The following is a 23806-nucleotide window of genomic DNA, read 5'->3' as shown; positions in this document are numbered from 1 at the left end:
AAGCCTAATAGAATCTGAACAAGTCAGAGGACCTGGCACACTCACACTTGAAGGAATTAAGGAATTATCGTTAGACAAAGTAAAAAAAAATAACTAAAACATTCTGCCACAGATGAACTGCGGCATCAACAAGACCTGGCTAGTTATTAGAAGCATCAAAGTAGTATATAAGCTGGACAATGTCACCATTAACACCATTAAGGAAGACATGGTATTCAGGTATCGAATAACAGGCTTGAAACAGCAGGTTAAGGGGAACTTCACTAAACCGAAGAAAACACCAACTAGACAAAAACATACAGGTATGCGAATCAGAACACAGTTTCGCCATTTATAAAAGGATTAGGAAGTTCAAAGGTACGCGGAGAAGAAACTGGGGAAAGCAGGTAAAGTTTTTAGCAAACAAAACAGGGAATGGAAAGCTGTGACAAGTTTATAAGATGACAGTGGCTATCAAAAAGACAATACCAAAACAATGACAGGCAGCAGACTAAAACTAGACATAAATGGCAGAATCACTTCACAAAGCATATGTGCCAACTCCACTGCAATACTGCTCAGTATTTACACGACATACATGGTATCCATGGTATCCATGGTACATACATGGTATCCATGGTATCGTCCTAAAGGATGGATCAAGACACTACTACATGCATCATTCAAACACAATCATTAGGCAACAAACTCTATCCATCCAAATAAGGAGGCAGACAATGAACAAGTTGAGGCCCTCAACCTCCATTGTAACATCATTCAGGCAATGAAACTAAATCTTAGTCAAAATGTGCTAGAAAGCGACTATCAATAACATAAGGCAGTAAAAGGCTGTAATAATAATCAAGTTAATCCCAAGTCCTTTCTAAGTGAAAAGAAGAACTGCTACTGCAGTGTGTGATGCCCAGTATAAAGGAACAAAATGAGACCACAAAGAGCTTAGTAGACTTAAGACTGATGCATGGTTAACCAGATATATATCCAACTATAGTTACCCATCGCAGTTCCAATTTTTTGTTGCACTTATAAATGTAACAATTGACTGAAAAGTGTAATAGCATTTAAAATTAATATGAAAGCACCGACACAAAAGCTTTCTTTTCAAACTTAACAGTAACTTCCAATTTGTTTACCAACTACAAAAAGATAGTTCTAAATAAGATAACTTAAACTGAATACTACCAATAGCGGAACACTAAAGTTTGCGATGTAGAACTTCACCACCACAAGACGTAATCTTCAACCTACAATTCAAAACACAAAACACAAATATGAGAGATCGAAAACTATACCAACTCACAAGAAGCATCACATCACACATAACAAGAATGAAGTCCTCAGTTTAAAAGTTTGTTCGTAATGTCTACATAACAGAATAGATGGACATGATGTTGAGTTACTTTGGCTCAACACTATCAGATGGGTACAAAAAGCATGGCTCGTATTATCCTATCAGAAATTGATCTATATCTAAGCAATCCCAGAATTTTATTACCAGTTATGCCAAGAACCATTACAAATCTTCTAACTAATATACCACTTATTCTTTCTTGAGAAAGTGACGTATTAAACTTCAAAGCAAAGTACCCGAGATTAGACCCCTTCTATTGGCTGCCCCTAAATCTTCCACAGGTGCATCATAAGGGGTTAACTCCAAAAGATTAGGTATCTCCAAAATAGTTGTGACATTGTCACTTACATTCACATTTGAGAAATAAAAGCTTTTCTTATCATAATTTAGTGGGTGCTATTGTATTTGATAGTGAATGTGGATGAGCACTTCCCCGAAGCTATAGTAAGTGATAACCTAGTCTGGGCATCAAAAAAAAATGTAATAACCTAGTCTGGAATCGTCAAAATAAGATCTCACATGCAATGCCCATGCATAGGAACACAAACAACATTCAGAATATACAACACCTTGAAGATAAAATAGATTCAGTCAGCAAACATAGTCAATGAAATAGTCTACAAACATATGCAGGTGGGCTAAGCTGATTTTTTTTTTAATCTTAAACAGGGACATGCTGTTCAATTATAATTCTAAACAAAAATAACAATAAATCTAGGCCTAAATTAGTGGGTACCAATGACACATCAACCATTCTATTCAAGAAAATGTCGTCCTAGCTATATAAGAGCTCTCCTTTAACTCATGGAGAAACTGATACTAATTTCCAACATGCACGTTTCTCTAACAGAACTTCAAAATTAATAACATACTAAAACCAAATTATCAAACACCATCTTCAACAAAAAGTATTAGTACCTTAGATGTTGCTTGGGTACATGAACACTCTAACTCTCATTCCCTGCACACAAAAAAAAATATCGAATTATAACTTCGACCCTATTTAGAAAATTACTTCATGTATTAAAAACAAAAACAGATTGAAGTTTGTTGATCCCTGCTTACCATGGATTTAGGTGGCAAGTTGGAGGTGAATTTAGCACGAACAACACCACTGTTACCATGAGGCCTGATAACTTTTCCCCAAATGCATCGGTAGTGAGAACCATTAGTCTTGACCTTAGCCTTGTAGATGTAAGCCACCCTCTTACCAGCATACCATTGTACTTCTTCTTTGGTGTTCACTCCTTCAATCTGAACCAATGATGTGTTTGGGTACTGGTTCGACTTTGACCTAAAAAAACAACAACAAAAATCAACAAAAAATCCAAAAAAAATTGAAAAAAAAATCAAACAAAATAAGTTATAAGCATACCTCTTGTATCCAAGAATGGTTCCTCTAACGTAGAGTCTGTATTCATCAACACGGCACAGAATCAGATAAAAGTTATAGAAGATTTCGAAACCACAGATTCGAAATCTGGAGTTAATGGTGGAAACAGAGAGTAAGAGTGTATACCTGATACGTTCACCTTCACGACCTTTCACCATTTTTGCTGAAAATGAAGAAAATCGCCTTTCTTCTTCTTTCTGCTGCTGCAACTATTGAGACGGAGGAGATAGGCAGTGAAAAGACTGTAAACAAAACCCTAGGACATTTTTATACTAGAACCCTAATTGAATTTACCTATTATACCCTTTAAGTTATGGACTGGGCTTCATAGGTTAGACAAACGTGGATAGAACAAAGCCCATTTTCATTTATAAGAGAACGACCATGGGATTTTGCCGTTTTGGTTAGCGAGTGTTGAAATCCAATGCAGCAGCATATATATGAAATTTTGGCACGCAAGAAAAGCAAAGGGATCCTTCTGGCTCAACGACCAATTTAATGCAGCAGGAGTACACTTTACAATGTTGTTTGAAGGATTCATGGGAAGCAATAGCATCAAGTGTCATCACTTGAAGCCAACCGTGCTTTCTTGTGCATATGACAGTATTTAATAAGAGCAGCAGCGCACAGATAATCTTGATAGTTGATAGGAATAGAAGTGATTTACAAATACGTAAGAAAAGTGAACAAATTACACATAATTAGATCATCCAGAACAAACGAAGGATTTTTATGGAATCTCAAAAGACCTGGGACACAAAAGCTATACTTCGGAATAACATCAAATTCAGGTGTTCAAAAAAGACGGAGCTAATACAACTAATGCCCAGACGTTTCAAATGTTTTTGCAAGTCTAGCAAGTATAAATTAGTAGTACAAAACAGTACAAATGACTGAATGAGGGAACCCAACAAGGTTAAACTACAAACTTGGCATTTGATACCCACCAAAGAATCCTTGGACCCTTCATTTGCAAGCTTGCCAGCCACGCAATATTCTTCATGGTGAATGTGGGTGATGAAGGAAAGTGACTTCAGTCAAGTCTCCAAAACCAAGCAAAATTCCCAACAGGAAAGAGTACAACAAAACATCGTCATATTTGTGCCCCAATTGCATTAGAAGCTCGTCACTATTGTTAATTTGCAATGAAATGGGGATATATTACTACTGGTTCTCTGAGTGAGACTGATATCTCACAGAATTCACTGCAGACATAAGTGATGATATCCGAGATGGATCCTTTTGGATGCCATCAGAACCGCAAATGCCACTGCTCACATCAATTCCGTGTGGTTTAAGAGTACCGACGGCATCACAAACATTCTCTGGATGAATTCCTCCAGCTAAGAGCCAGCCATGTTTGCTTGTAATTCTTGGTAGCTTAAACTTTGACCAGTCGAATCCTTTGCCACTGTAAACAAAAAAATCAACATTCAGTAAATTGGAAGCATTCTTTGCCACTGACAAAAATCAACATTCAGTAAATTGGAAGCATTGTGGATTACGGAAAACCCAGAAGAGATTTAAAAGCATAATTCTCATATGTAATAAAAAATAAAAAATAAATAAAAAAGAATCCTATTGACAACATATACAATTAAACCCCCTTTCAGTCAATAATATCACTGACTCCATAGTAATACTAGTTCATGTTGTAGGATGAATCTATTTGTTTTAGGTAGAACAAGTAGAATCCTTAGTAATGTACTAAAAGGGGATACGAAATCATCATGGACTATCCATCTGGATACAGGAACACATATCACTAAACCAAAAGAACTAATGGTATTATCGACCCACTGAGTCTGTATTAAACTTGATGATACATTTTTCACAGGGAGACTCCAACATGAATGAATTTTTAATTCGCTCGAAGAGAAATTATTAGTATAGCTTTCCTACACAAAAGATAAAAGAATACAGAAGAAATGTTTCTCACCTGCCACCTTTGGCAGAATCGACCAGGATCCAATTGGCTAAAGAACAATCTTCATCAGTAATCTGGTTTAGAAGGTCGCCTTCTTCATTAGCATGAAGTACATAGATTATCCTTCTTTCTTGCTGCAGAACCGAAAAAGCCTCTCTTGAACAATTTCCATGAAGCTGCACATTTTTTCACTTAGTCATAATCTTAAATTCATCAAATAAGCAATGCATTATTTGATATTTGATGATTTTACCTGCACGAGGTCAAGTTCTGCTGCATCAGATGCCCTTAGTATCGTGTCTGCCTTGTCATCTACAAATACACCAACAGCCTCTGCCCTATATTCCTTTGCAACTTTTGATATCTCTTTGGCAACAGAGAGTGACACTGAACGTTTTGAATTGGGCCACATGATCATCCCGATAAGATTTGCACCTGCTTCTGCAGCCATAGCAGCATCTCTAGCTGATGTAATTCCACACATCTTCACTAATGGGAGATCACGTCTACAGTTTTCGTGAACAATTGAAATACTAGCCTTCTCAGACATTCCTGATCTTATTGTACTTAACCTCAACATGTTTGTTGGGAAGCCCAATTGTCTGACATGACAACCTGCAAAAATGCCGCATTACATGAAAAATCTGTCGAGTTGAATGCATTCATGTAGTGATAAGCACTTTTCTCTATACGAGACACAAATGTAGTGATAAGCACTTTTCTCTATACGAGACACAAAATTCGCAAAAAAAAATAAATAGTAATAGCTTGTTCGATAGAACATTTGCATATATAATGAACCAAGGAATTCAACAGTACCAGTATTTTGTGTTCTCTGGACATTAACAATGTTGGGCTGAACACAATTTCCGGATATCGATCCTGAAGAGCAATCGAAACAAGAGTTACCAAATTATCAAGCTCGCAATACCAAAATCCGTAGTCAATTAAGTAAAAAGAAAATAAGAGTTCCTAATAATTCAACTGATCACATAATTCTCCGAAAAAAATAACTATAATACGTGAGGCAATATCAAACATATTCAATAGCTTCACATTGACATTTTGAGATACCACAAACTAGCTAAGTGATATGCGCGGTTAAAAGCTTTCTATGAAGCAATTTATCAAACACTAAAAGTTCAAGTATTCTCTTATCAGATTATTAGTCATTCTTGTTAAAATAACACATGAACTAATACTTGTTATTGATATAAATAAAAATCTCAGTTTTAAATCCCACTATGAGAATGGTATTTGGAATTGGATTCAAGTATAAAAATAGGAAGATAGAGAGATGGGGTACCTGTAAACATATTTGCTTCAATTGAGGGCAATTTTTTGATATACAGAAAGCAAAAGAAGGATGAATGGCAAAGTGATGAAGACCCACGCCAATTTGAATGCTTGGTGCGGAAACAGTCGACTGAGTGGTACTGGTGCCGGGCTTGGAACCAATATTTAATATACCCAGCCCATGACTGCATAAATCAATTTCAACATGAGTCCGATTTTTTGGTTTTTTTTAGAGGGAGAGCAAAATGCAATCGAGGAGAGTAAAAATTGTAGTCGACTAGTCAACTCATACCTATCGGATATATTTTTCTTATTAAGACTAAATTGCTCTACTACACACGTACTGACCAGACCGCGCTTTAGTTTGTTCTTTCTGTTTTTCTCATGCTTCAAAAAAGAACAAAAAACAAAAAAAAAAACGTATTGACCATGTAAAACTTCTTTCCATTCCCTAAATAAAAACAACTCCACCAGACCGCCACCACTATCACCATCTGTTCCATCACCAACACCCAATCAATTCATCGCGGATACCATGACGACCAAATGCAAAATGTCTTTGCCACCACCATCTTTTATTGTATACTAATGTATTTTCACGATCGATGATAAATATAAAACCTGGCTTAATTGGGGCTCCTAAAAATAATTAGGGGTCCTGCACTACAGGACAAAAAAGGTTATGAAATAGCAAATATGGATTATCCCTTATCCCCTATTTTTTGAAATGGCTAAATTACTCCCAAATGATTAGTGTTAATGATTAGTTAAGTTAAGTTAATTAATTAGTTTAAGTTAAAATCTGATTTAAGAGTTAAAATTTGCGGGGAAAAAGGTGGTGTTTTTTTGTGTGTGTGTTGATAAGAAGAAGAGGAGTTTTGTGGGAAAAGTTAGGGTTTTTAGAAATGAGTGATTGTAGTGGAGGAAATGATGTTGGTGAAGCTTCAAACAACAAACAAGATTGTGTTGATGGTGAGATTATCACAAATAATGCGATGGATTGGATGTTTGATGAGGAGATGTTAATAGAGGAAGCCATGAATAATGGTGGAGATGAAGATCCCATTGTTCAAAATGAAGGAACCAATCCTCAAAATGAAGAACCCGCACCTCAAAAAAACCAGGTAAACCTCATATACTCTTGAAATTGTGTGTTTGTTGCTCCAAGTGGTCGAATCATCCACACTATGGAACTACTCAGTGTAAGGGTCGTCATAGTCGGGGTGTGTATACCAAAACGACCCTATTGGGTCGTCAGTTTATTTACACTACCCATAACGACTGAAACTTGTAACTTTTGCAGGTTAAGAAAAATCGTTATGGTAGTGTCGTACAGAGTGACGACCCTTTTAGTTGGTCAGATAGAGTCGTCATGTATTTTGGTTAACAAAGAGACTACTCTAAAACCAAAACTCCCTGCAAAATGTAACACTTAGGGTCGTCATATTTTTAGTCATATGCCATGACTATTCTTCATAGACATTGCAAATATTATGAAGGGTCGTTAGGTAGCGTAGTAATATGTTGTACGACTCTTGATATGGATTTTCATAATTTTTGATTTCATAAAATCATTTCACGTAAAAGGCATACATCTTGCATAGCGTTGCATTGGAGGAAATGAAATACAATAGATAATAACGGTGCACTTAAACACTTAAGCATAAATGTTGTAGTTATACGTAGTGCCTTCTAAGATAAAGTACCAATCGTCAAACTCAAACTTTTTCCCATGCAGCTCTTCATAATAGCCATACGCCTTCTCCAACTGAAAACGCAACATACTCAGTTAGTATTGATCAAATCTTTGGATAAGTTTTACCTCTTTGAGAATGACCCTTGGAGAAAACTGAACAGAAAGGCGTGTGTTTTTACGTGAAGGGTCGTTTGTTTGTTTACAGAGTCGCCATACTCTACCAAAAGAGTCGTTCGTCCTCTATAACAACCATGACGACAGTAGCTCTGTTATACATACCGTATTTGGTCGTCAAGCTGCAAAAAAACTAAGTGACAACCCTAGTAATTGGTAGAACGCCTAGAGTTTCTGGGATGGAGAGTCGTTAATTTGCAAGTTCCCTTGTTGACGACTCTTTTTTTTCAAGGATAATCAGCAAACTTTATAATTGTGGTTTTGTATATTGTTGTAGTTAGTGGTGCAACCAAGCTCTCAACCAGAACCGGTTTCTACGATGGGGCCGGATACCTCGCAACACTATATTACTGATTCGGTACGTTTCCCTCAACCGTTTAGTTATAGTTGATTTTAAATTGTTTAATTAGTGATCTAATGGATGTGTATTTTCTTATATGAATGTAGACATGGAAAGACAAGACTGAGGCCAAGGAATGGCTTATCTCAAAGGCCAAAGAGAAGACGTGCGTGGTTGTTCAAAGCAAACACGTCGATTCCGGTAGGATGGAGATGGTATGCGAGAGAGCGGGGAAAAAGGGAGAAAGTCACAAAGGTAAGAATTACAAATATGAGAAGAAGACGACTAGGATGTACAAAACTGCTTCGAAGAAGTGTGGATGCCGTTTCAGGATTTATTTCAAAAGGCACCACGAAACTGATCGTTGGTTTTTGGATTGTATTCTGGACGGTCGTCACAGCCATCCTCCGCCTAAAAGTTTGTATGGACATCCTGCATATGCCCGGTTAAAGCCGCATCAAATGGAGAAGGTTCGACAGATGAAAGGATTTAGGCCTCTTAAGATCCTAAATGCAATAAGGGCGGAAGATAAGGATAACATGTCTACTATTTCCACAATTTACGCTGCCAAAGAAACGATCAAGAGAACCGAATGGGATGGTCGGTTAATTATGCAACAATCTGAGTGGTTAGCAGAAAAACATAACTACGCCATGCAGACAAGAACTGGTCCGGGAGACACAGTTACTCATATTTTTCTTTCGCACCCAAGAATGGTGGATTTGGCTCAGTGTTTTTACCAGGTTCTATTCATAGATGCCACCTACAAGACAAACAGGTATAACATGCCCATGTTGAACGTGGTCAGTCATACTTCGGATAAAGAATCATTCACCGTGGCATGGTTCTTTATGGAGAAAGAAGAGATAGAGGATTATGTTTGGGCGTTTGAGCAGGTGAGGTTGACTTATCGTGGCAAAGAGACACCACAGGTTATATTTACCGATAGGGATTTTGCAGTTATGAGTGTCGTCCGTCAGGTTTTTCCTGAAGCTCATCATTTTCTTTGTACGTGGCACATCCAAACCAATCTTTTGTCAAATTGCAAGAATCAAATACAAAAGATCCATACTAAGAAGGGTAATCAACGTTCGAAAGAGGAGGACGAGCGTCTGAGTCAACTTTCCAAAAAGGAGCGATCGGAAGAGAAAAAGAAAGAAAAAGAAAAATACGATGAAGAGGGGGATCTATGGAAAGAGTTTTGCAAAGATTGGGACCACTTGGCTCATTCGAAGACCGAGGTGAAGTATTATGCTAACTTGCAGAAGTCTATTGATGTTTGGAGCACGGATCATAAGAAGGTTGTCGAGTATTGCCTGAATACATGGTTGCATCCTTGGAAGGAGAAGTTTGTTTATGCATGGACCAATAGATACAAGCACTTCAAGAATGACTCTACAAGTATTGCAGAGCAGTCTCATGGACGTCTGAAAAAAATTCTAGAAGAGAATAATGGTGGGGTAGTTAGTGTACAAGAAGCTATTCACGAGCATGCAGAGAATGATCTAAGGAAAATAGAGGAGCAGATGGAGAAAAGTAAAGACCGTTTTCTGATGACATACGTTAAAGACAAAGATTTGTTACGGGGGTAGCACACCAAGTATCATGGTGGGAAATAAACCATATGATGGAAGAACTTCTAAAGTTTAGAGCAAATATGGTCGTTGGAAAGGTGATGAAGTGTTATTGTACAACTGAGACATGGCTCGCTTCCCGTGTAAACATAAACTTGGTGGGTACAAAGATATCATTCCTCTCACAGATATCGATCTGTTCTGGCAGCAACCTTCATTCGACCCAAATCCCACAGGAGACGCTGAGCAAGAATTCCGAGACTTGGAGATTGGAAAGTACATCAACGAAAAATATCGGAAAATGAATTGTGTAGGAAGACAAATATTGGTTTCTAACTTGTGGTCGGCGGCGCGTTAGAGCTTAGGTACAAAAAAAGATCCAATAAAACAAAAAACCCCAGGGTGTCCATCAACTAAAATGTCATTTAGAGAAACTGTGAACGAAGACAAGAGCTGCACAAGAGACCTGTGTCGCCATGAGTTAGTCCAAGCGGAATACAATGACTGTGAGAAGTCTTTCATTACCAATAAAAGGGGTAGGCCAAAAAAACAAGTAATCACCCAAAGTCATATACATGAGAAAGAAAAGGAGGATATGTAGGTTGTTGAGTATACAGTTGGTACCCAGCAAAGCCAAAGCGGGATGGTGGCGATAAGAGGAATAAAGGGTAATTCACATACCCCTAGAGATTCCCAAGGAAGACCACATCGTGTTGCTTATAGTTTGTATAAAGAGTATACCGATCAACTTCCTTATATCATTTTGGATCACCTTATATCCACTGACGACGTTGACGGCGATGGCAATTGTGGTTACCATGTTGCAATGGAACAGTTAGGGCATTTCGATGAAGCGGACAAACTAAAACTCACGCAAATCGAATTTTGCAGAAAGAAAATGGTCGCTAAACTTATTGAGGACAAGCAACTCTATCTAACAATGCTAATGGAGAGAGATCCAAAAGAAAGAGAAATTAAGTTCAAGGAGTTGGTTTCCAACGTGAAATGGCGAAAGGGGTCGAAGACGGCCGGTTATAAGTTTTGGATGCAAATGCCTTTTGGTGCACAACTATTAGCAGACACATTCACTTGTGTTGTTCATGTATTCAGCAAAAGGTTCCCCAGAGTCTCTTGTATGTATGTACCCTCAAGAACTAGGTGTGATCCGGCGCTAAGGAAGAGAAGAATTTTAATGGCACATGTCAACATGAACCATTACATAGGCTTGAAGATAACTGAGGACTGTCCTTTACCGCGGGTGGGCTATGTTCACTGGAGAGATTTCACCAAGGAATGGACAAACCAGTACGAGTACGACATGAACTTGTGGAAAGCTTTGGAGGGACCGATGCCGGATTTCGTTGATATGGGTGATGAAATGAAAGAATGAAGTAGTATTTAATGGTTTGAACATGTTTATTTTGAGCTTCGTATTCTGAATATGGTTGAATCTAGAACATGTACGTTTATATTTTGAAGAATGCGTAGTGAATACAATGTGATTTACTGCTATGTTTAATTATTAACAGACAGAGTCGTTACTGTTTAATAGCAAACCCGTAACGACCCTTACCTGCCAATAAAGTTTGAGTTAGAGTTGTTTGTGTTAAGAGGCATATAATGTCACAACTCTGAAGGTCCAAAATGGCTTGTCTCCTGCATGTTTTAGAGATCAAAGGTCGTTACGTTTTTAAGCATAAACCTTGACGACGCTGGAGTTGTATTCTTGGCTGTCTCCTGCATGTTTTAGACATCAACGGTCGTTAGGTGTTTAAGCATAATATTTAACGACGCTAGAGCTGTATTCTTGGCTGTCTCCTGCATGTTTTAGACATCAAGGGTCGTTACGTTTTTAAGCATAAACCATAACGACGCTGGAGCTGTATTCTGGGTTGTCTCCTGCATGTTTTAGACATCAAGGGTCATTAGGTGTTTAAGCATAATATTTAACGACATAAGATATGTATTCTTGGTTGTCTCCTGCATGTTTTAGACATCAAGGGTCGTTACGTTTTTAAGCATAAAATCTAACGACGCTAGATGTCAAGGTCTTTGCTGTCTCCTGGATGTTTTAGATATCAAGAGTCGTTACCAACTTAATCATACAGACTAACGACTCTAACGTATACTATCTTCAACGACTCTTTTCTGGATACACTTTTTCCAAGAACAGAGCCGTTGGGTTTTTTCTATATAAAGATTCGATCAACCCCTGGTTATTTCAAAGTTATTTCTAATCAAAGTAGATCCTTTTTCTATAGCAAGCCCATCATCAACTACCAATTCAATTGAAAACATACTTAGAAGATGCAAGCGACCAACCAAATCAATATTCGCAATGGAAGAAGAGATACACAGAAGAAGCATGCGACCTACTAAAAAACCATACACTTACACGCCATATCCTACGAAGGAAGAAGAAGAGAAGCGCACGGCCGAAAAATGAGGCAAAGAACAAGCGCATCTCCGGGAAGTATTCAAGCAAGTCGAGGAAGAGACGGATTGGGTTAATAATTATTACATCGTCAAAGATCTTCCCGAAGAACACTATCAAGATGATACTATATTTTGGATTTCAGTTGGTTGCGGTCCTTTCGTTAATTCTCACAAGAAACAACGCTTTGATTATGAACCGTCCCACATTCGTGATAGGACGATTCACGTTATAAGATTGTGCACCATGTACAACGAGTTTCTCGCGAAGCACAAACAAGATAGACGTGCAGCCCAGGCTGAATATACCAAATGGAGAAGAGAGCAGTTTTATCATATCGAAGCCGCAATGGTAGTTTGATCTCACACCAAGAAGTAAAATGTAATTTGTTGAGTACGGTTTATGTTAGACTTGATGTATTACAATTGTAACGCAACTAGTGGTGTAAAAGTTGACGACTCTAGAGTCGTCACGGTGTTTATTACAACTGTAACGACTCTAGTGGTGTATTACAAGGTGACGACTCTCGTCACTGTGTTTATTACAGCTGTAACGACTCTAGTGGTGTATTTCAAAAATTCCGACCGTTGGGGTTTCTTTCTATAAATACAGCCCCCTCTTCTTGAAAAATTGGCCCAAAACATTCCATTTCATACCAAAATACTTTCAACTTTTAGTGGCAATGGCGGAATGGGAACCTTATGAAGATTTGTGTCTCGTTAAATCGTTTGCTAATACTTTTCGTGAACGTCCGAATGAAATCTATTCCGATATGGAAACGACTCTAAGGGTAAAATATGTGTTTCATCTCCAAACATATAAAACATTAACACAAATCTTTGAAAATAAGCTACTAACATATAAAATAAAGCGGCAATGTGTTAACAAACCGAGTTTAACAAGCATTAAATAGTTGTATCGAACAAAACAAACAAACATAAGTTTAAGTTCACGAAAACTATAGGCCGTCCACCAAAAGAGACCTAAGAACATCTCCTAACTGCGTGACTTCAATGAGGTCCTGGCGGAATAAGACCTCGGCCTCCACCTACACCTCGGCCTCGACCTCCACCTCGGCCTCGACCTCCATCTCGCCCTCCCTGACTTCCTTGACTTCCTTCACCAGCTGATGTTCGGCTTCTCTTACGACGACCTTGACTTCCACTAGCTATTTTGGAATCAACATCTTCTCTTTCTTCCGGTATTTCCTCAATTTGGCTTCCTTCAACTTGACTTGCATCTCCCTCTTGAGCACGTTCTTGCCTCATCTCTTCTCTGGTTTTCCTAGGCCTATTACATTGCTTAGCAAGATCAGCAAACATTTTCTTCGCTTGTGGATTTTCAATGTGGCTGCAATATTCAGCGTACCTACGATGTCGCTCAGGTTCTACCACTTCTCTTTTGTCGACCGTGCAACAAAATGCCTTGATAAGAATCTTCATTTGTTCCCTCTATTTGCATTCAAATACCAATTCTTATTAAATTACTTATATTTGTATGTTTATGATAACCAAATACCAAAAAAAAAAAAATACTTACCACAATCTTAAGAATGGTGCAATCATCTCTGGTGTCAGATGTAGAAGCCGATGAGGATGCCTTGTTGCTCCTTCGAGTGTCAGGAGGATCTATCCGGATGACCCGAGGGTGAGAGAAGCTTTCATACCATTCCAAGTAATCTTCTGTAGACTCGTGACCTACATGCACATGCTCCCAAAAAGAGATGTTTATCTTGCTATCATACTTGTGCCTATAATCCCAATGCTTGGTTTTAGGATCAGGTTCATAAACAACCACTAATTCCGAGGCGTCGGACTGACATTTGTTTAACTTGTGCTTGAATCGCGGTTCATAATCCGGTGCGGGTGAATCTTGAATATACCCAAACTGACGCATGACTCTCATCGGATCATACATTGAAAAGCCGTAAGGGTAAAACAGAGGCCCATTGTAAAACACAACATCTTCCATTGCGCTCACCCGATCATTCTTATAAGGATTAAAGATTACCTCTGCAGTTGTGATGTTGCCCAATTTTTGGCGCATTTCTAACAAAGCATCCTTTTGTTCCCTATCCTGACATCCAGTGTACAAGTATCGAGGGCCTCTTGGTTTAGTTTTGTTCCATTCTGGGTTGATTGTGATGTCGGTATTATCTTTGATCAATGAAGGGAAACGATCGTAAATCAACACCTATATTGACACCGAATAAGAAAAAACAAAAAAATCCGATAAGTATAAAAAAATTAAAAGAATAAACAAACATAAATAAAGTAGAAAACTTTGTTCAATCCAATTACCTGGAGTAGAGTTGTATTCCCATGGATTTGAGAAGATCGTTCTCGAGATGCAGTTGATAACTGACAATTCAAATGTGCTACCATGGCAGTCCCCCAAGAGTACTTGTTCACATCTTGTAAAGTATCCAAAAGTTGAAGAAGATTGACACTCACCCGATTACCTTTACTGTCGGGAAATATAACCGATGCAAGTGTGTACAAAAAATACCCAGCAGCTGCATGACGACATTGCATATCAGATAAACCTTCAACTTGCTCTCTGATTAGTGTTCCATCAAACATCTCCCTAATTTCAACAAGTTTGAACTCTTTTTTCGGGTATTTCTTTCCAGTCACCTGAACGAACATGCCATTTGTGGTCTCTTGATCCCATCCAAACAATCTCTTGGTCAATCCATAAATTTCTTCCCAACTAAGCCTTTTCTTGAACTTGTCGTTGGTGGATTTTCCTTCCACCGGCATCCCTAATATCTGATCTGCATCATCAGGTGTCAATGCCATCTCACCAAAAGGGAATTGGAAGGTATGGGTTTCGCCGTAAAACCTCTCACTGAAACATGATACTGCAACCTTGTCATAGGCAATCACAGAGTTCACAACAGCAGTATACAAAGCAGAATTTTCAATAATAGCCTTGACTCTTTCACATTCATCCTTTAGTTCCCACAAGGACATTTTCGCATAAGAAGATTGCCGCCTGAAAAGACGTACGACATTCTTATGATCCTACAAAAAAAACAAGTAAATATATAAAAAAATATAAATTAACATCAACAAATCAAATATAAAACCAAAGTTGAGAGATTCTTACAATTGTTTCAAAAATGGTACGAGCCCAGCTACCCTTATATCCAAATAAAACTTTGCAGCCATCTATAGGTTCTCCTCTCGCTTTACCACCACGAAGACGAGTCAGCTGCAAATGTGTGGGGGGAATGTGTCTCGCGCTCTCTGCAATTGGCTTTCCATCCTTTCGTGTACGCGATCTCACCTGCTCTTCAACTATCCCTTCATCATCACCAACAACAACCTTACCATCATTACCTTCATCCTCCTCCTCCTCATCATCATCATCATCACCACCATCACCACCAACACCCTTACCACCATTACCTTCATCCTCCTCCTCATCATCATCATCACCACCATCACCACCAACACCCTTACCACCATTACCTTCATCCTCCTCCTCCTCATCATAATAACCACCATCACCACCAACACCCTTACCAGCATTACCTTCATCCTCCTCCTCCTCCTCAGCATCATCATCATCACCACCATCACCACCAACACCCTTACCAGCATTACCTTCTTGTTCCATAATTTCTTCCTCATCGCTTCCAGAAGCAAATACAACATGGGAGGAAGAAGGTGACGAATCGTACGAACCATTATTGGGGTCTCTAGGTTGGTCGATGGACAAGGGTATCTCATTCGGCTTTTTTCCTCGAAATGGACCAGCATTCAAGTATCTGGTGTGTCGGGGAGGTTTTCTGGGAGGAGTAGGCATGTGTTTCTTGTCTTTCGTTTTACTACAATGGTAACATAAACAAAAAAGAAACAAATAAGTTGAGTATTTCCTGCTATCAGAAATAGAGTCATCAACATGTACCTTAAAATTGAAACGACTCTAACAACAAACATGACGACTCTACAAAAATGTTTAACGACCCTTGCAATATTTTGGACAGTGAGTATTCTTATTTTGCAACTAAGATCGTCACGGGACTAATTAAATTGCAAACGACTTGCATATGGTATATGACGACACTTAGAAGAATAGTCGACGACCCTGTGTAACCAATTGACGACTATAGGTTTTACAAGTGACGACCCTATCAATATTTTGGACAGAGAACTGGTTTTTTTCCAACATAGGGTCGTCATAAAGCTACAACAGAGAGGTAACGACTATAATCAACTTAGGGCAACCTGAAAACTAACGACCCTAACATATAAAGTAACGACTCTTCCAATATTTGGGACAGAGAGACTGTTCGTATAGATGCTTGGGTCGTTATATACATACAAGGGTCGTCTACATATTCAACTTAGGGCAACCGAAAACTAACGACCCTTCCAATATTTGGGACAGAGAGACTGTTCGTATAGATGCTTGGGTCGTTATATACATACAAGGGTCGTCTACATATTCATCGAATGAACAAAAATTTGCAGTACCAGATATAGGGTCGTTAATGGAAACATCGTAAGAGTGACGACTTTTCATAAATTAAACATGCATGAATAGAGTCGTTCCAGTATAAGAGATTACAGATTGACGACCCTAACACTGAAGATGAAAAAATTGATTCCAAAACTCAATCAAACAATCAAAACAGAGCCAAATAATCGAAACAAAGGTGGGTTTTAGTTCACCTACTTTCTAATCGGCGCCATTTCTTCTACTTCTTCCCGGCTGGTTGATATGGTCTTGGTTTTGAGATTAATCTTCAATTTGTGTTTCTCTATCGATTTAGGTTTGACAACTCTCCTTTGTACTCTTCGGTTCGAGCCATGTTTGTAGTAGAAGTTAATCGTCAATTAAAGTTTTTGGTATCGACGATTACGACGATGAATCGACGAAGAAAAAAAAATTGGGTCGTCAATGGAGGAGAATAAGAGAGAACGCGGGAGAGGAAAGGGAGGGGAGGGGAGGAGTTTCTGATTTTGTTTTTTGAAAATGAATTGGGGGCCTTAGGTTTAGAGTTAATAGGTTTTTAAGTAGAAGGGTATAATAGTATTTTCACCCCCATTTTGGAAACCCCTATAATGTTTGGTATGGGTATAAATTGGCCAGCGTCCCTAATTATTTTTAGGGGCCCCCAATTAAGCGAGGATATAAAAAGTTTCAAGTTTAAAGATTTTCGCGTCTTAGCATGGTATTCATTTTTGCGTGAAAGATCTAATTAAGTTTTTGAATTCATATCAATGTATATCATCTTAATCATTTACTTCAATAGTCGTTGCCTTTCTCTCATCCTTTGTGTTATTAATTGTATTTTTCGATTTATGAACTGTATCGGAAGTTTCTGCTAGTGGAATTTTGAGATTTGGGTTATGGATCTTAGCAAGTGACTGCAAGTCTTTTATTTTTAATTATTTCTTTCTTTTTTGATTTCTCTTGGACAGTGAGAACTCATCATGTTTAAAGAAGTATCGATGGTGGTGAAGATTTTTTTCTTTCTTTATAGTCATCGGTAGAGTCGGCCGCGATCGTAGAGATGTTTGGCAGACGGTTATCAGTTTTGTGTGGATTTGATCCGGTATAATTGGCAGTGGTTCTGGTTCATCTGTATTTAATAAGGGCAGTACGGTATAGTTTTAGAAACTAATAAGGGAATCAGTGAGTCGATTACGATTTTTGCGCTCTTCATATCGCTTTTTGTTGTCCCTTTAACAAAAATCTTTTTTTGTGCATAACATTTTAATTTTCACCATTAATTTATTTTGGGGGTTATGTAAGGAGGGTCGAGATTCTAAACATGGAGGGTAATAAAGCCACAAATTAACTAATCAATCGAATGTACATGTCAAATATGCACTTTTTAGAGGTGTGTGCACACAATTAGACTCATTTCTTCCAATATTGTGTATACGTACTCGTGTTACCTTAGATGGAAACTGGATGTACATAAATCTTACATGTCAAACAACTGCAAAACCATATTATTTATTATAGTACAGTGTAGTATAGTAGTTATTCGGTGATAATAACAATGGCATGAGTTCGAAACTCGTCAACATCATATTCATTAGGGATCAGAAAAATGCATGAGCTAATAACAGCATCACTAATATCATGCTTTGTGAAGAAATATAATGTTCATTTTCAACGACAAAGTGCAATTAATGGCTTGAATAGGAAAATTTATAAAATTTAAACAGTTTTCTCATGGACCCTAATATTCTAACATTTTAGGATTTTGAAGATACTTAATATTAACAAATGATGATCAAGCATTCATAATCATGTCACTAGTATAGGGTGTTATCTCCATCTCATTTTTGTACAATTCTTTCTTTTTTGCGTACATTCCATTTTTTAGGATCCACGTGTGTAAAACTCGCACTTTTTGCATGATGCATGCTCAAAGATGCGTCGTTTGAATAAGATGAAGCTTTATCTCAAATTTGTGTTGCGGTATAGGGCATACTGGCCCAGAACGGGAATTGTATTGTAGTTCACAAGTTGAACATTGGCCAAGGTCTGGATATGGGCCATTATGGTGATGGACTTGGCCTACGGCAAACATTTCCCTAATTTATATTGTAAAAATCACAGTAAAACATATATGTGGAAGGGGTGTTGGTTGAACGTGCATTAGATGCATCATCAATCTATAAAGCTAAACCAATAAAGCAAATTTGATGCAAAAGCATCAATATTCCATGGTACTTACTCGAAGAAAGAATCGGTTACGCATTCTTGTGTATATATTGAGAAAGGCCTTTTTACTTATATGAACTAAGGTTTGTTTGGCTTTAACCTTGCAATACAAGTTAGCTTACTTATTAGTCTCGACATTGATGAACTAAATCCCATGCTTACAGAGTCGATCTTGAGTCTTAAAGGGCCCTGTGAGAACTTAATCATATGGCCTTTATATATGGTAAAAAATCCTCCATAATATATTGCACTACTAGAAAAACGTAATTTGTTATCAACGATGATAATACGGGAGGAAAAAATTCGTTTTTCATTTCCAAGATGAAATCGTATGTTAAATTTAAAAATTTATAGAAAATTTTAATATTTAAAGATAACATATGCATTTTACATAAATATCTAAAAATAATAAATGGTTATTGAATTAATTCTTTAGCAGCTCAAGATTCTAACCAATTAAATTGTATGTTGAGGTAGGGTGTATGCTGTAAAGCTAAGTTTATGTAATAGATTTGCAATAAACATTTCCATTAAATTAGCAGTCTAGTGGTTAAGTCTTTTATCTGATGCAAAAGTGGTCGAGGCTTCGAATTTTTTCTTTTACTCTATAAGACTTCAGGAAGAAAAGGCCCAAAATAAAAGGCCTACACACAGAGTCAGGCCCTGTGCGTCGCACGCTCTGAACACCCTCAGGCCCGACTCTGCATGCTTAATACCTTCAAGGTACGGAGAATGAAACGTAGGTATCTGAAATGAGTTGCAATATTAATGGTCCAGCATCTTGTCGCTTATATCATCTAATTGGGAGGTGATTGCGATATTTTAGTAACTCATATCATCTTGCTCAACAATGTGATGCAAGAGATGATTATCGCCATACTTGATGAGATAGTTGCAGTTTATTCCTTGAATGTTCATACTTCCTAATCAACCCTTTCGATGTATGCTTGCACCAATTGCAAATTGGGCATATCCAGGAAAGAGAGCTAATAGGTATTCAAGTTAGGGGAGCTTGCATAAGCTATTTGCATCACAAATATGACGCAAAGACAAAGAATGCATAATCGTGGATGATGCACCATTGGCACGAGCAGGATCATTGCATGCTTTCAACTCAACACTGAAGCGGAGTAAGGAAAATTAAAATAGGATTGTAATGGCCTATGTGCAAGTCCAAGGAATACGCTTAATGCATGGGTAGGACTCGGAGGTCAGTGATGCATGCAAAATGCATCTGCATTAGCCTTTATGGCCTTATACCCTTAGCAAAACAAGGGCATGTTAATTATAATCTTATGGAGCTAGGTCTGAAAACCTACGTTTAAGGAATCATGTTTGCAAAGCATACTGGAAAATCGATGTGTATTTTCCTGTTAGAAGTGAAGCTTTACTCCCCGATTATTATGTATGAGTGGTGTATCGGGGAGCTCGTCCTGCGCGGCTTGGCGCCGGGGGAGGAATTTTCCGGTCTTTAGGCGCATGGATATTGAAGAAACTAGGTAATGAATGAGTTTTTACTGGGTTTCAACTATGAAGTTTTAGTAGTCACTTTGTTAGCGTCTCAATTCTGAAAGTATTCATCTTTGGACTAGGTCTAGGGGTTTTCTGTTATGCGGTTTCCCTCGTTAACAAAATCTTGTGTGTTGTGTTATTTACTTTTCTTTATGCATTATAGTTATTGTTATTATAGTTATAATAAAGTAAGTACACGTGTATGTAATCAACTTGATAAAGATCCATGTAATTAGTTTGTTTCGAACTCTGACTATTACGAAGCACGCCTCATTGAAATAATATTTTGGGCGTTATTGTTTCAGTGTGCATTTGTATGGGTTCATACTGAAATGATTGTGGTTTTACCTTCTCACTTGGAGCAAATCAATACTCCTAACTCTCAATGTCACGAGAAAATAAATGGATACGCAGCTTGGGATCCTTGAGCATGAAGTGTGCAAAAGGAGGATTCCAATCTGCATCCTCGTCATTTGAATTTAACTTTGCATGTTCTGTTTTCAACGAATAAAGAGTTCAAATAACGTCAAGTATTTAGTTACTAACCTCCAACTGAACAGTGATTTTTGTGTTCCTAGTCCAATCTATCAAAGTTAACTTTAGTCATCGACTCAAGCGAATCAAAGAATAAACAACATAATAAACATAGCCGAAGTTAACCAACTATTAGACTCAACTCCTCGAAGCTTCCGCTGCTCAACTCTGATCTGTCTTTGAAACTGAAAGTGGGAATGAGTGAGCACATCATCCCTAAAAGGGGTGCCCAGTGGAAATAACATTTAACTTTCAAGTAATCAGTGGAATGATCTGGAAAACAATACATGTTTTTCTTAAACATTAAAAGGAAACCGATTCACAGAATTAAACAATCATGTATATGGAACTAACTCCTTCGTCAAACAATGTATAATATTGATGCTAACCACAATAGTAGGTAATATTGCGGTGTATCGCCCTAGCCATAGCATAAAAGCTAAAAGTAAGTAAGTATAAATGAAGGAGCGGTATCCTATATACCACATATGCGAATTCTTATTTACCAAGCATTCAAATGAAAATTCTTATTTCCCAAACATTCATAAAGACAAACAAAGCATTACAATTCATTTACAAAAAATGGAAAGATTAAAAGAAACAACAGTACTTTCGGAATTTTAGATAAAACAATGCATGGAATACACAATCAGACAATGCATGAATTTGTTAAACATAAACTTTTGTAAAAGAAAACAACAATAATCACGAAAGAGTTAAATGTAAATTCCCACCTCTTTTGATGACAAGCCACACCTACCTCGAGATCCATGATCTACTAGTTCATCCTTTGAATCGATCGTTGTTAATATAGACTAACTGTTAATCACACAAGAACTATTAGAATCTAGCCAAAATGGTTCACACAAGAATCATACAAGTCTATCTAATAGTTCTAAGCCCATTTACGGTTCTACACATTTTTATTATCTATCTTTAGCATATCTAAGGTTTGTTAATTCAATTAGGTTGGTTCTATAGTCCACTGTCTTATGAATATCTACATCTTTGTAGAAGGAACCAATGACTAATTCGGACCATAAGGGTCCAAAATATCAATTTAGGAAAACAGGGTTCATCCTAGTCAACTAACAGTCAAACTGAAGGTCAAAGGTCAACTAACAGTCAACCTCTAAGTCCAGTTCAAAGTCAAAGGTCAGTCAAAAGGTCAAAGTCAGGTCAACGGGTTAACTCAGTTAACTAACTGAGTCGGGAGAGTCAAAACCGAGTCCACAAATACAACTCAGGAAGATCATAACATTCAGATAAGTCAGCTAAACTGACTGGAATGACTAACCAGACTGATTTTATTATAGTTACAAGACACAATCAACCTGATTTTATTAATTCCATATACAAATTATTCATTCTAACATAATTCTACAGTTCAATACAATTTTAATTTAAGCTTACCTGCAATTGCAGTACAAGCAACACTCATTCTACATATAATCCATCAGTTGAAGCCAAGCTAAAGACTACTTCCACTGAACTCAGTTCAACACTATCATCTTCTTCCCGTGCTCAATCAACCACAGCATAATCACTTACTCCTTCGAGTCCGCAAACTACATACTTCCTAAGAATCATTCACCTCAAATTTACGCTCAACTGAAGTCGACATAAGAGAAGGAAAGGAAGAACATAGAAGAAGATAAAAGAAGAAAGAAGAAGAAAGAATAAGATAAGAATGAATTCTTTTCGACCGGTTTTGGAGATAAGGCCGACCAGATTTACTGAAGCACCCAACAACTTAGATATGGGATGCCAAGGCGGATAAACTGTAAAATGACTATTTTGCCCTTCAAACAAATCTGATGATATCTTCTTCGTCTGATATCCGAATGACACGTTCGAGTAGTCCATTTTGCATAACTTTTCGAGATCTATCTAGTGATACTAGTTTCGTATCTAAATCGTTATTATATTAATTTCTAATAATTAACGTTCGTGTCAAGCTAATCGAGTTATTAGCGGATAAGACTTCTCTTGACTAGTCTAATAGCGTTGACGAGCACACTATCATCTTCTTCACGTGCTCAATCAAACACAACATATCCTTCGAGTCCACAAACTACATACTTCCTAAGAATCGTTCACCTCAAATTTATGCTCATTTGAAGTCGACATAAGAGAAGGAGAGGAAGAACAACGAAGAAGATAAAAGAAGAAAGAATAAAGAAAAAGTATAAGAAAAGAATGAATTCCTCTCGACCGCTTTTGGAGATAAGGTCGACCAGATTTACTGAGGCACCCAAAAGCTTAGATATGGGCTGCCAAGGCGGCTAAACTGCAAAATGACTATTTTGTCATTCAAACAAATCTGATGATATCTTCTTCGTCTGATATCCGAATGACACGTTCAAGTAGTCCATTTTGCATAACTTTTTGAGATCTATCTAGCGATACTAGTTTCATATCTATATCGTTGTTAGATTAATTTATAATAATTAATGTTCGTGTCAAGGTAATTAAGTTATTAGCGGCTAAGACGTCTCTTGACTAGTCTAATAGCGTTGACGATCTTGAGGGTCTTTACAAAAAGGGAGAGTAAAAATGAATTTGCTTGGGTTTTCAACACGTATTTTACTGAATATAGAAGGTAGGAATTTTGGGGGAGTTTTGAAATTTCAGTTTTAGGAGATAAAAAAGTGGAAAATGAGAGTTTTAGAGATTGAATTTCATTTTTAGTAAAAGTTTGGATTTCACAAGTATTTGATAAATACTAATTAATATTTATATTACCCATGTATTTTTAGACCACTGCTCGGTTGAACCCGCCAAGCGTTGGTATGCCAAGGTTGGTTGTCATATTTTAGTATCAAAACTCATAAGTTGCTTAATTAGATTACTAAATTCAAATTTGTTATGTTAGACTAGGAAGT

At 37.5% G+C, this 23806-nt stretch overlaps 2 protein-coding genes across 2 annotated transcripts; both read right to left on the bottom strand.

The window, feature by feature from the left end:
- Window positions 1-952: 952 nt before the first annotated feature.
- LOC113315033 (60S ribosomal protein L35a-3-like) lies at window positions 953-2999 on the bottom strand. The gene is made up of 5 exons (XM_026563345.1): window positions 2868-2999; window positions 2724-2759; window positions 2414-2642; window positions 2267-2309; window positions 953-1241 (listed from the first exon to the last, which is right to left on the bottom strand). The coding sequence occupies exons 1-4, from the start codon at window positions 2897-2899 to the stop codon at window positions 2268-2270; spliced, it is 339 nt and encodes a 112-aa protein (XP_026419130.1). The 5' UTR covers window positions 2900-2999; the 3' UTR covers window positions 953-1241; window position 2267.
- A 485-nt stretch (window positions 3000-3484) lies between these two features.
- On the bottom strand, window positions 3485-6092 carry LOC113336154 (N-(5'-phosphoribosyl)anthranilate isomerase 1, chloroplastic-like). The gene is made up of 5 exons (XM_026582146.1): window positions 5975-6092; window positions 5488-5550; window positions 4922-5283; window positions 4681-4844; window positions 3485-4152 (listed from the first exon to the last, which is right to left on the bottom strand). Exons 1-5 carry the CDS (start codon window positions 5982-5984, stop codon window positions 3906-3908), a joined length of 846 nt encoding a protein of 281 aa, XP_026437931.1. The 5' UTR covers window positions 5985-6092; the 3' UTR covers window positions 3485-3905.
- Window positions 6093-23806: the final 17714 nt, after the last annotated feature.

Source organism: Papaver somniferum, chromosome 1 (assembly GCF_003573695.1).
Source record: "Papaver somniferum cultivar HN1 chromosome 1, ASM357369v1, whole genome shotgun sequence".
In the NCBI taxonomy this organism is placed as follows: domain Eukaryota; kingdom Viridiplantae; phylum Streptophyta; class Magnoliopsida; order Ranunculales; family Papaveraceae; genus Papaver; species Papaver somniferum.
This window is presented reverse-complemented; position numbering and strand designations above follow the sequence as displayed.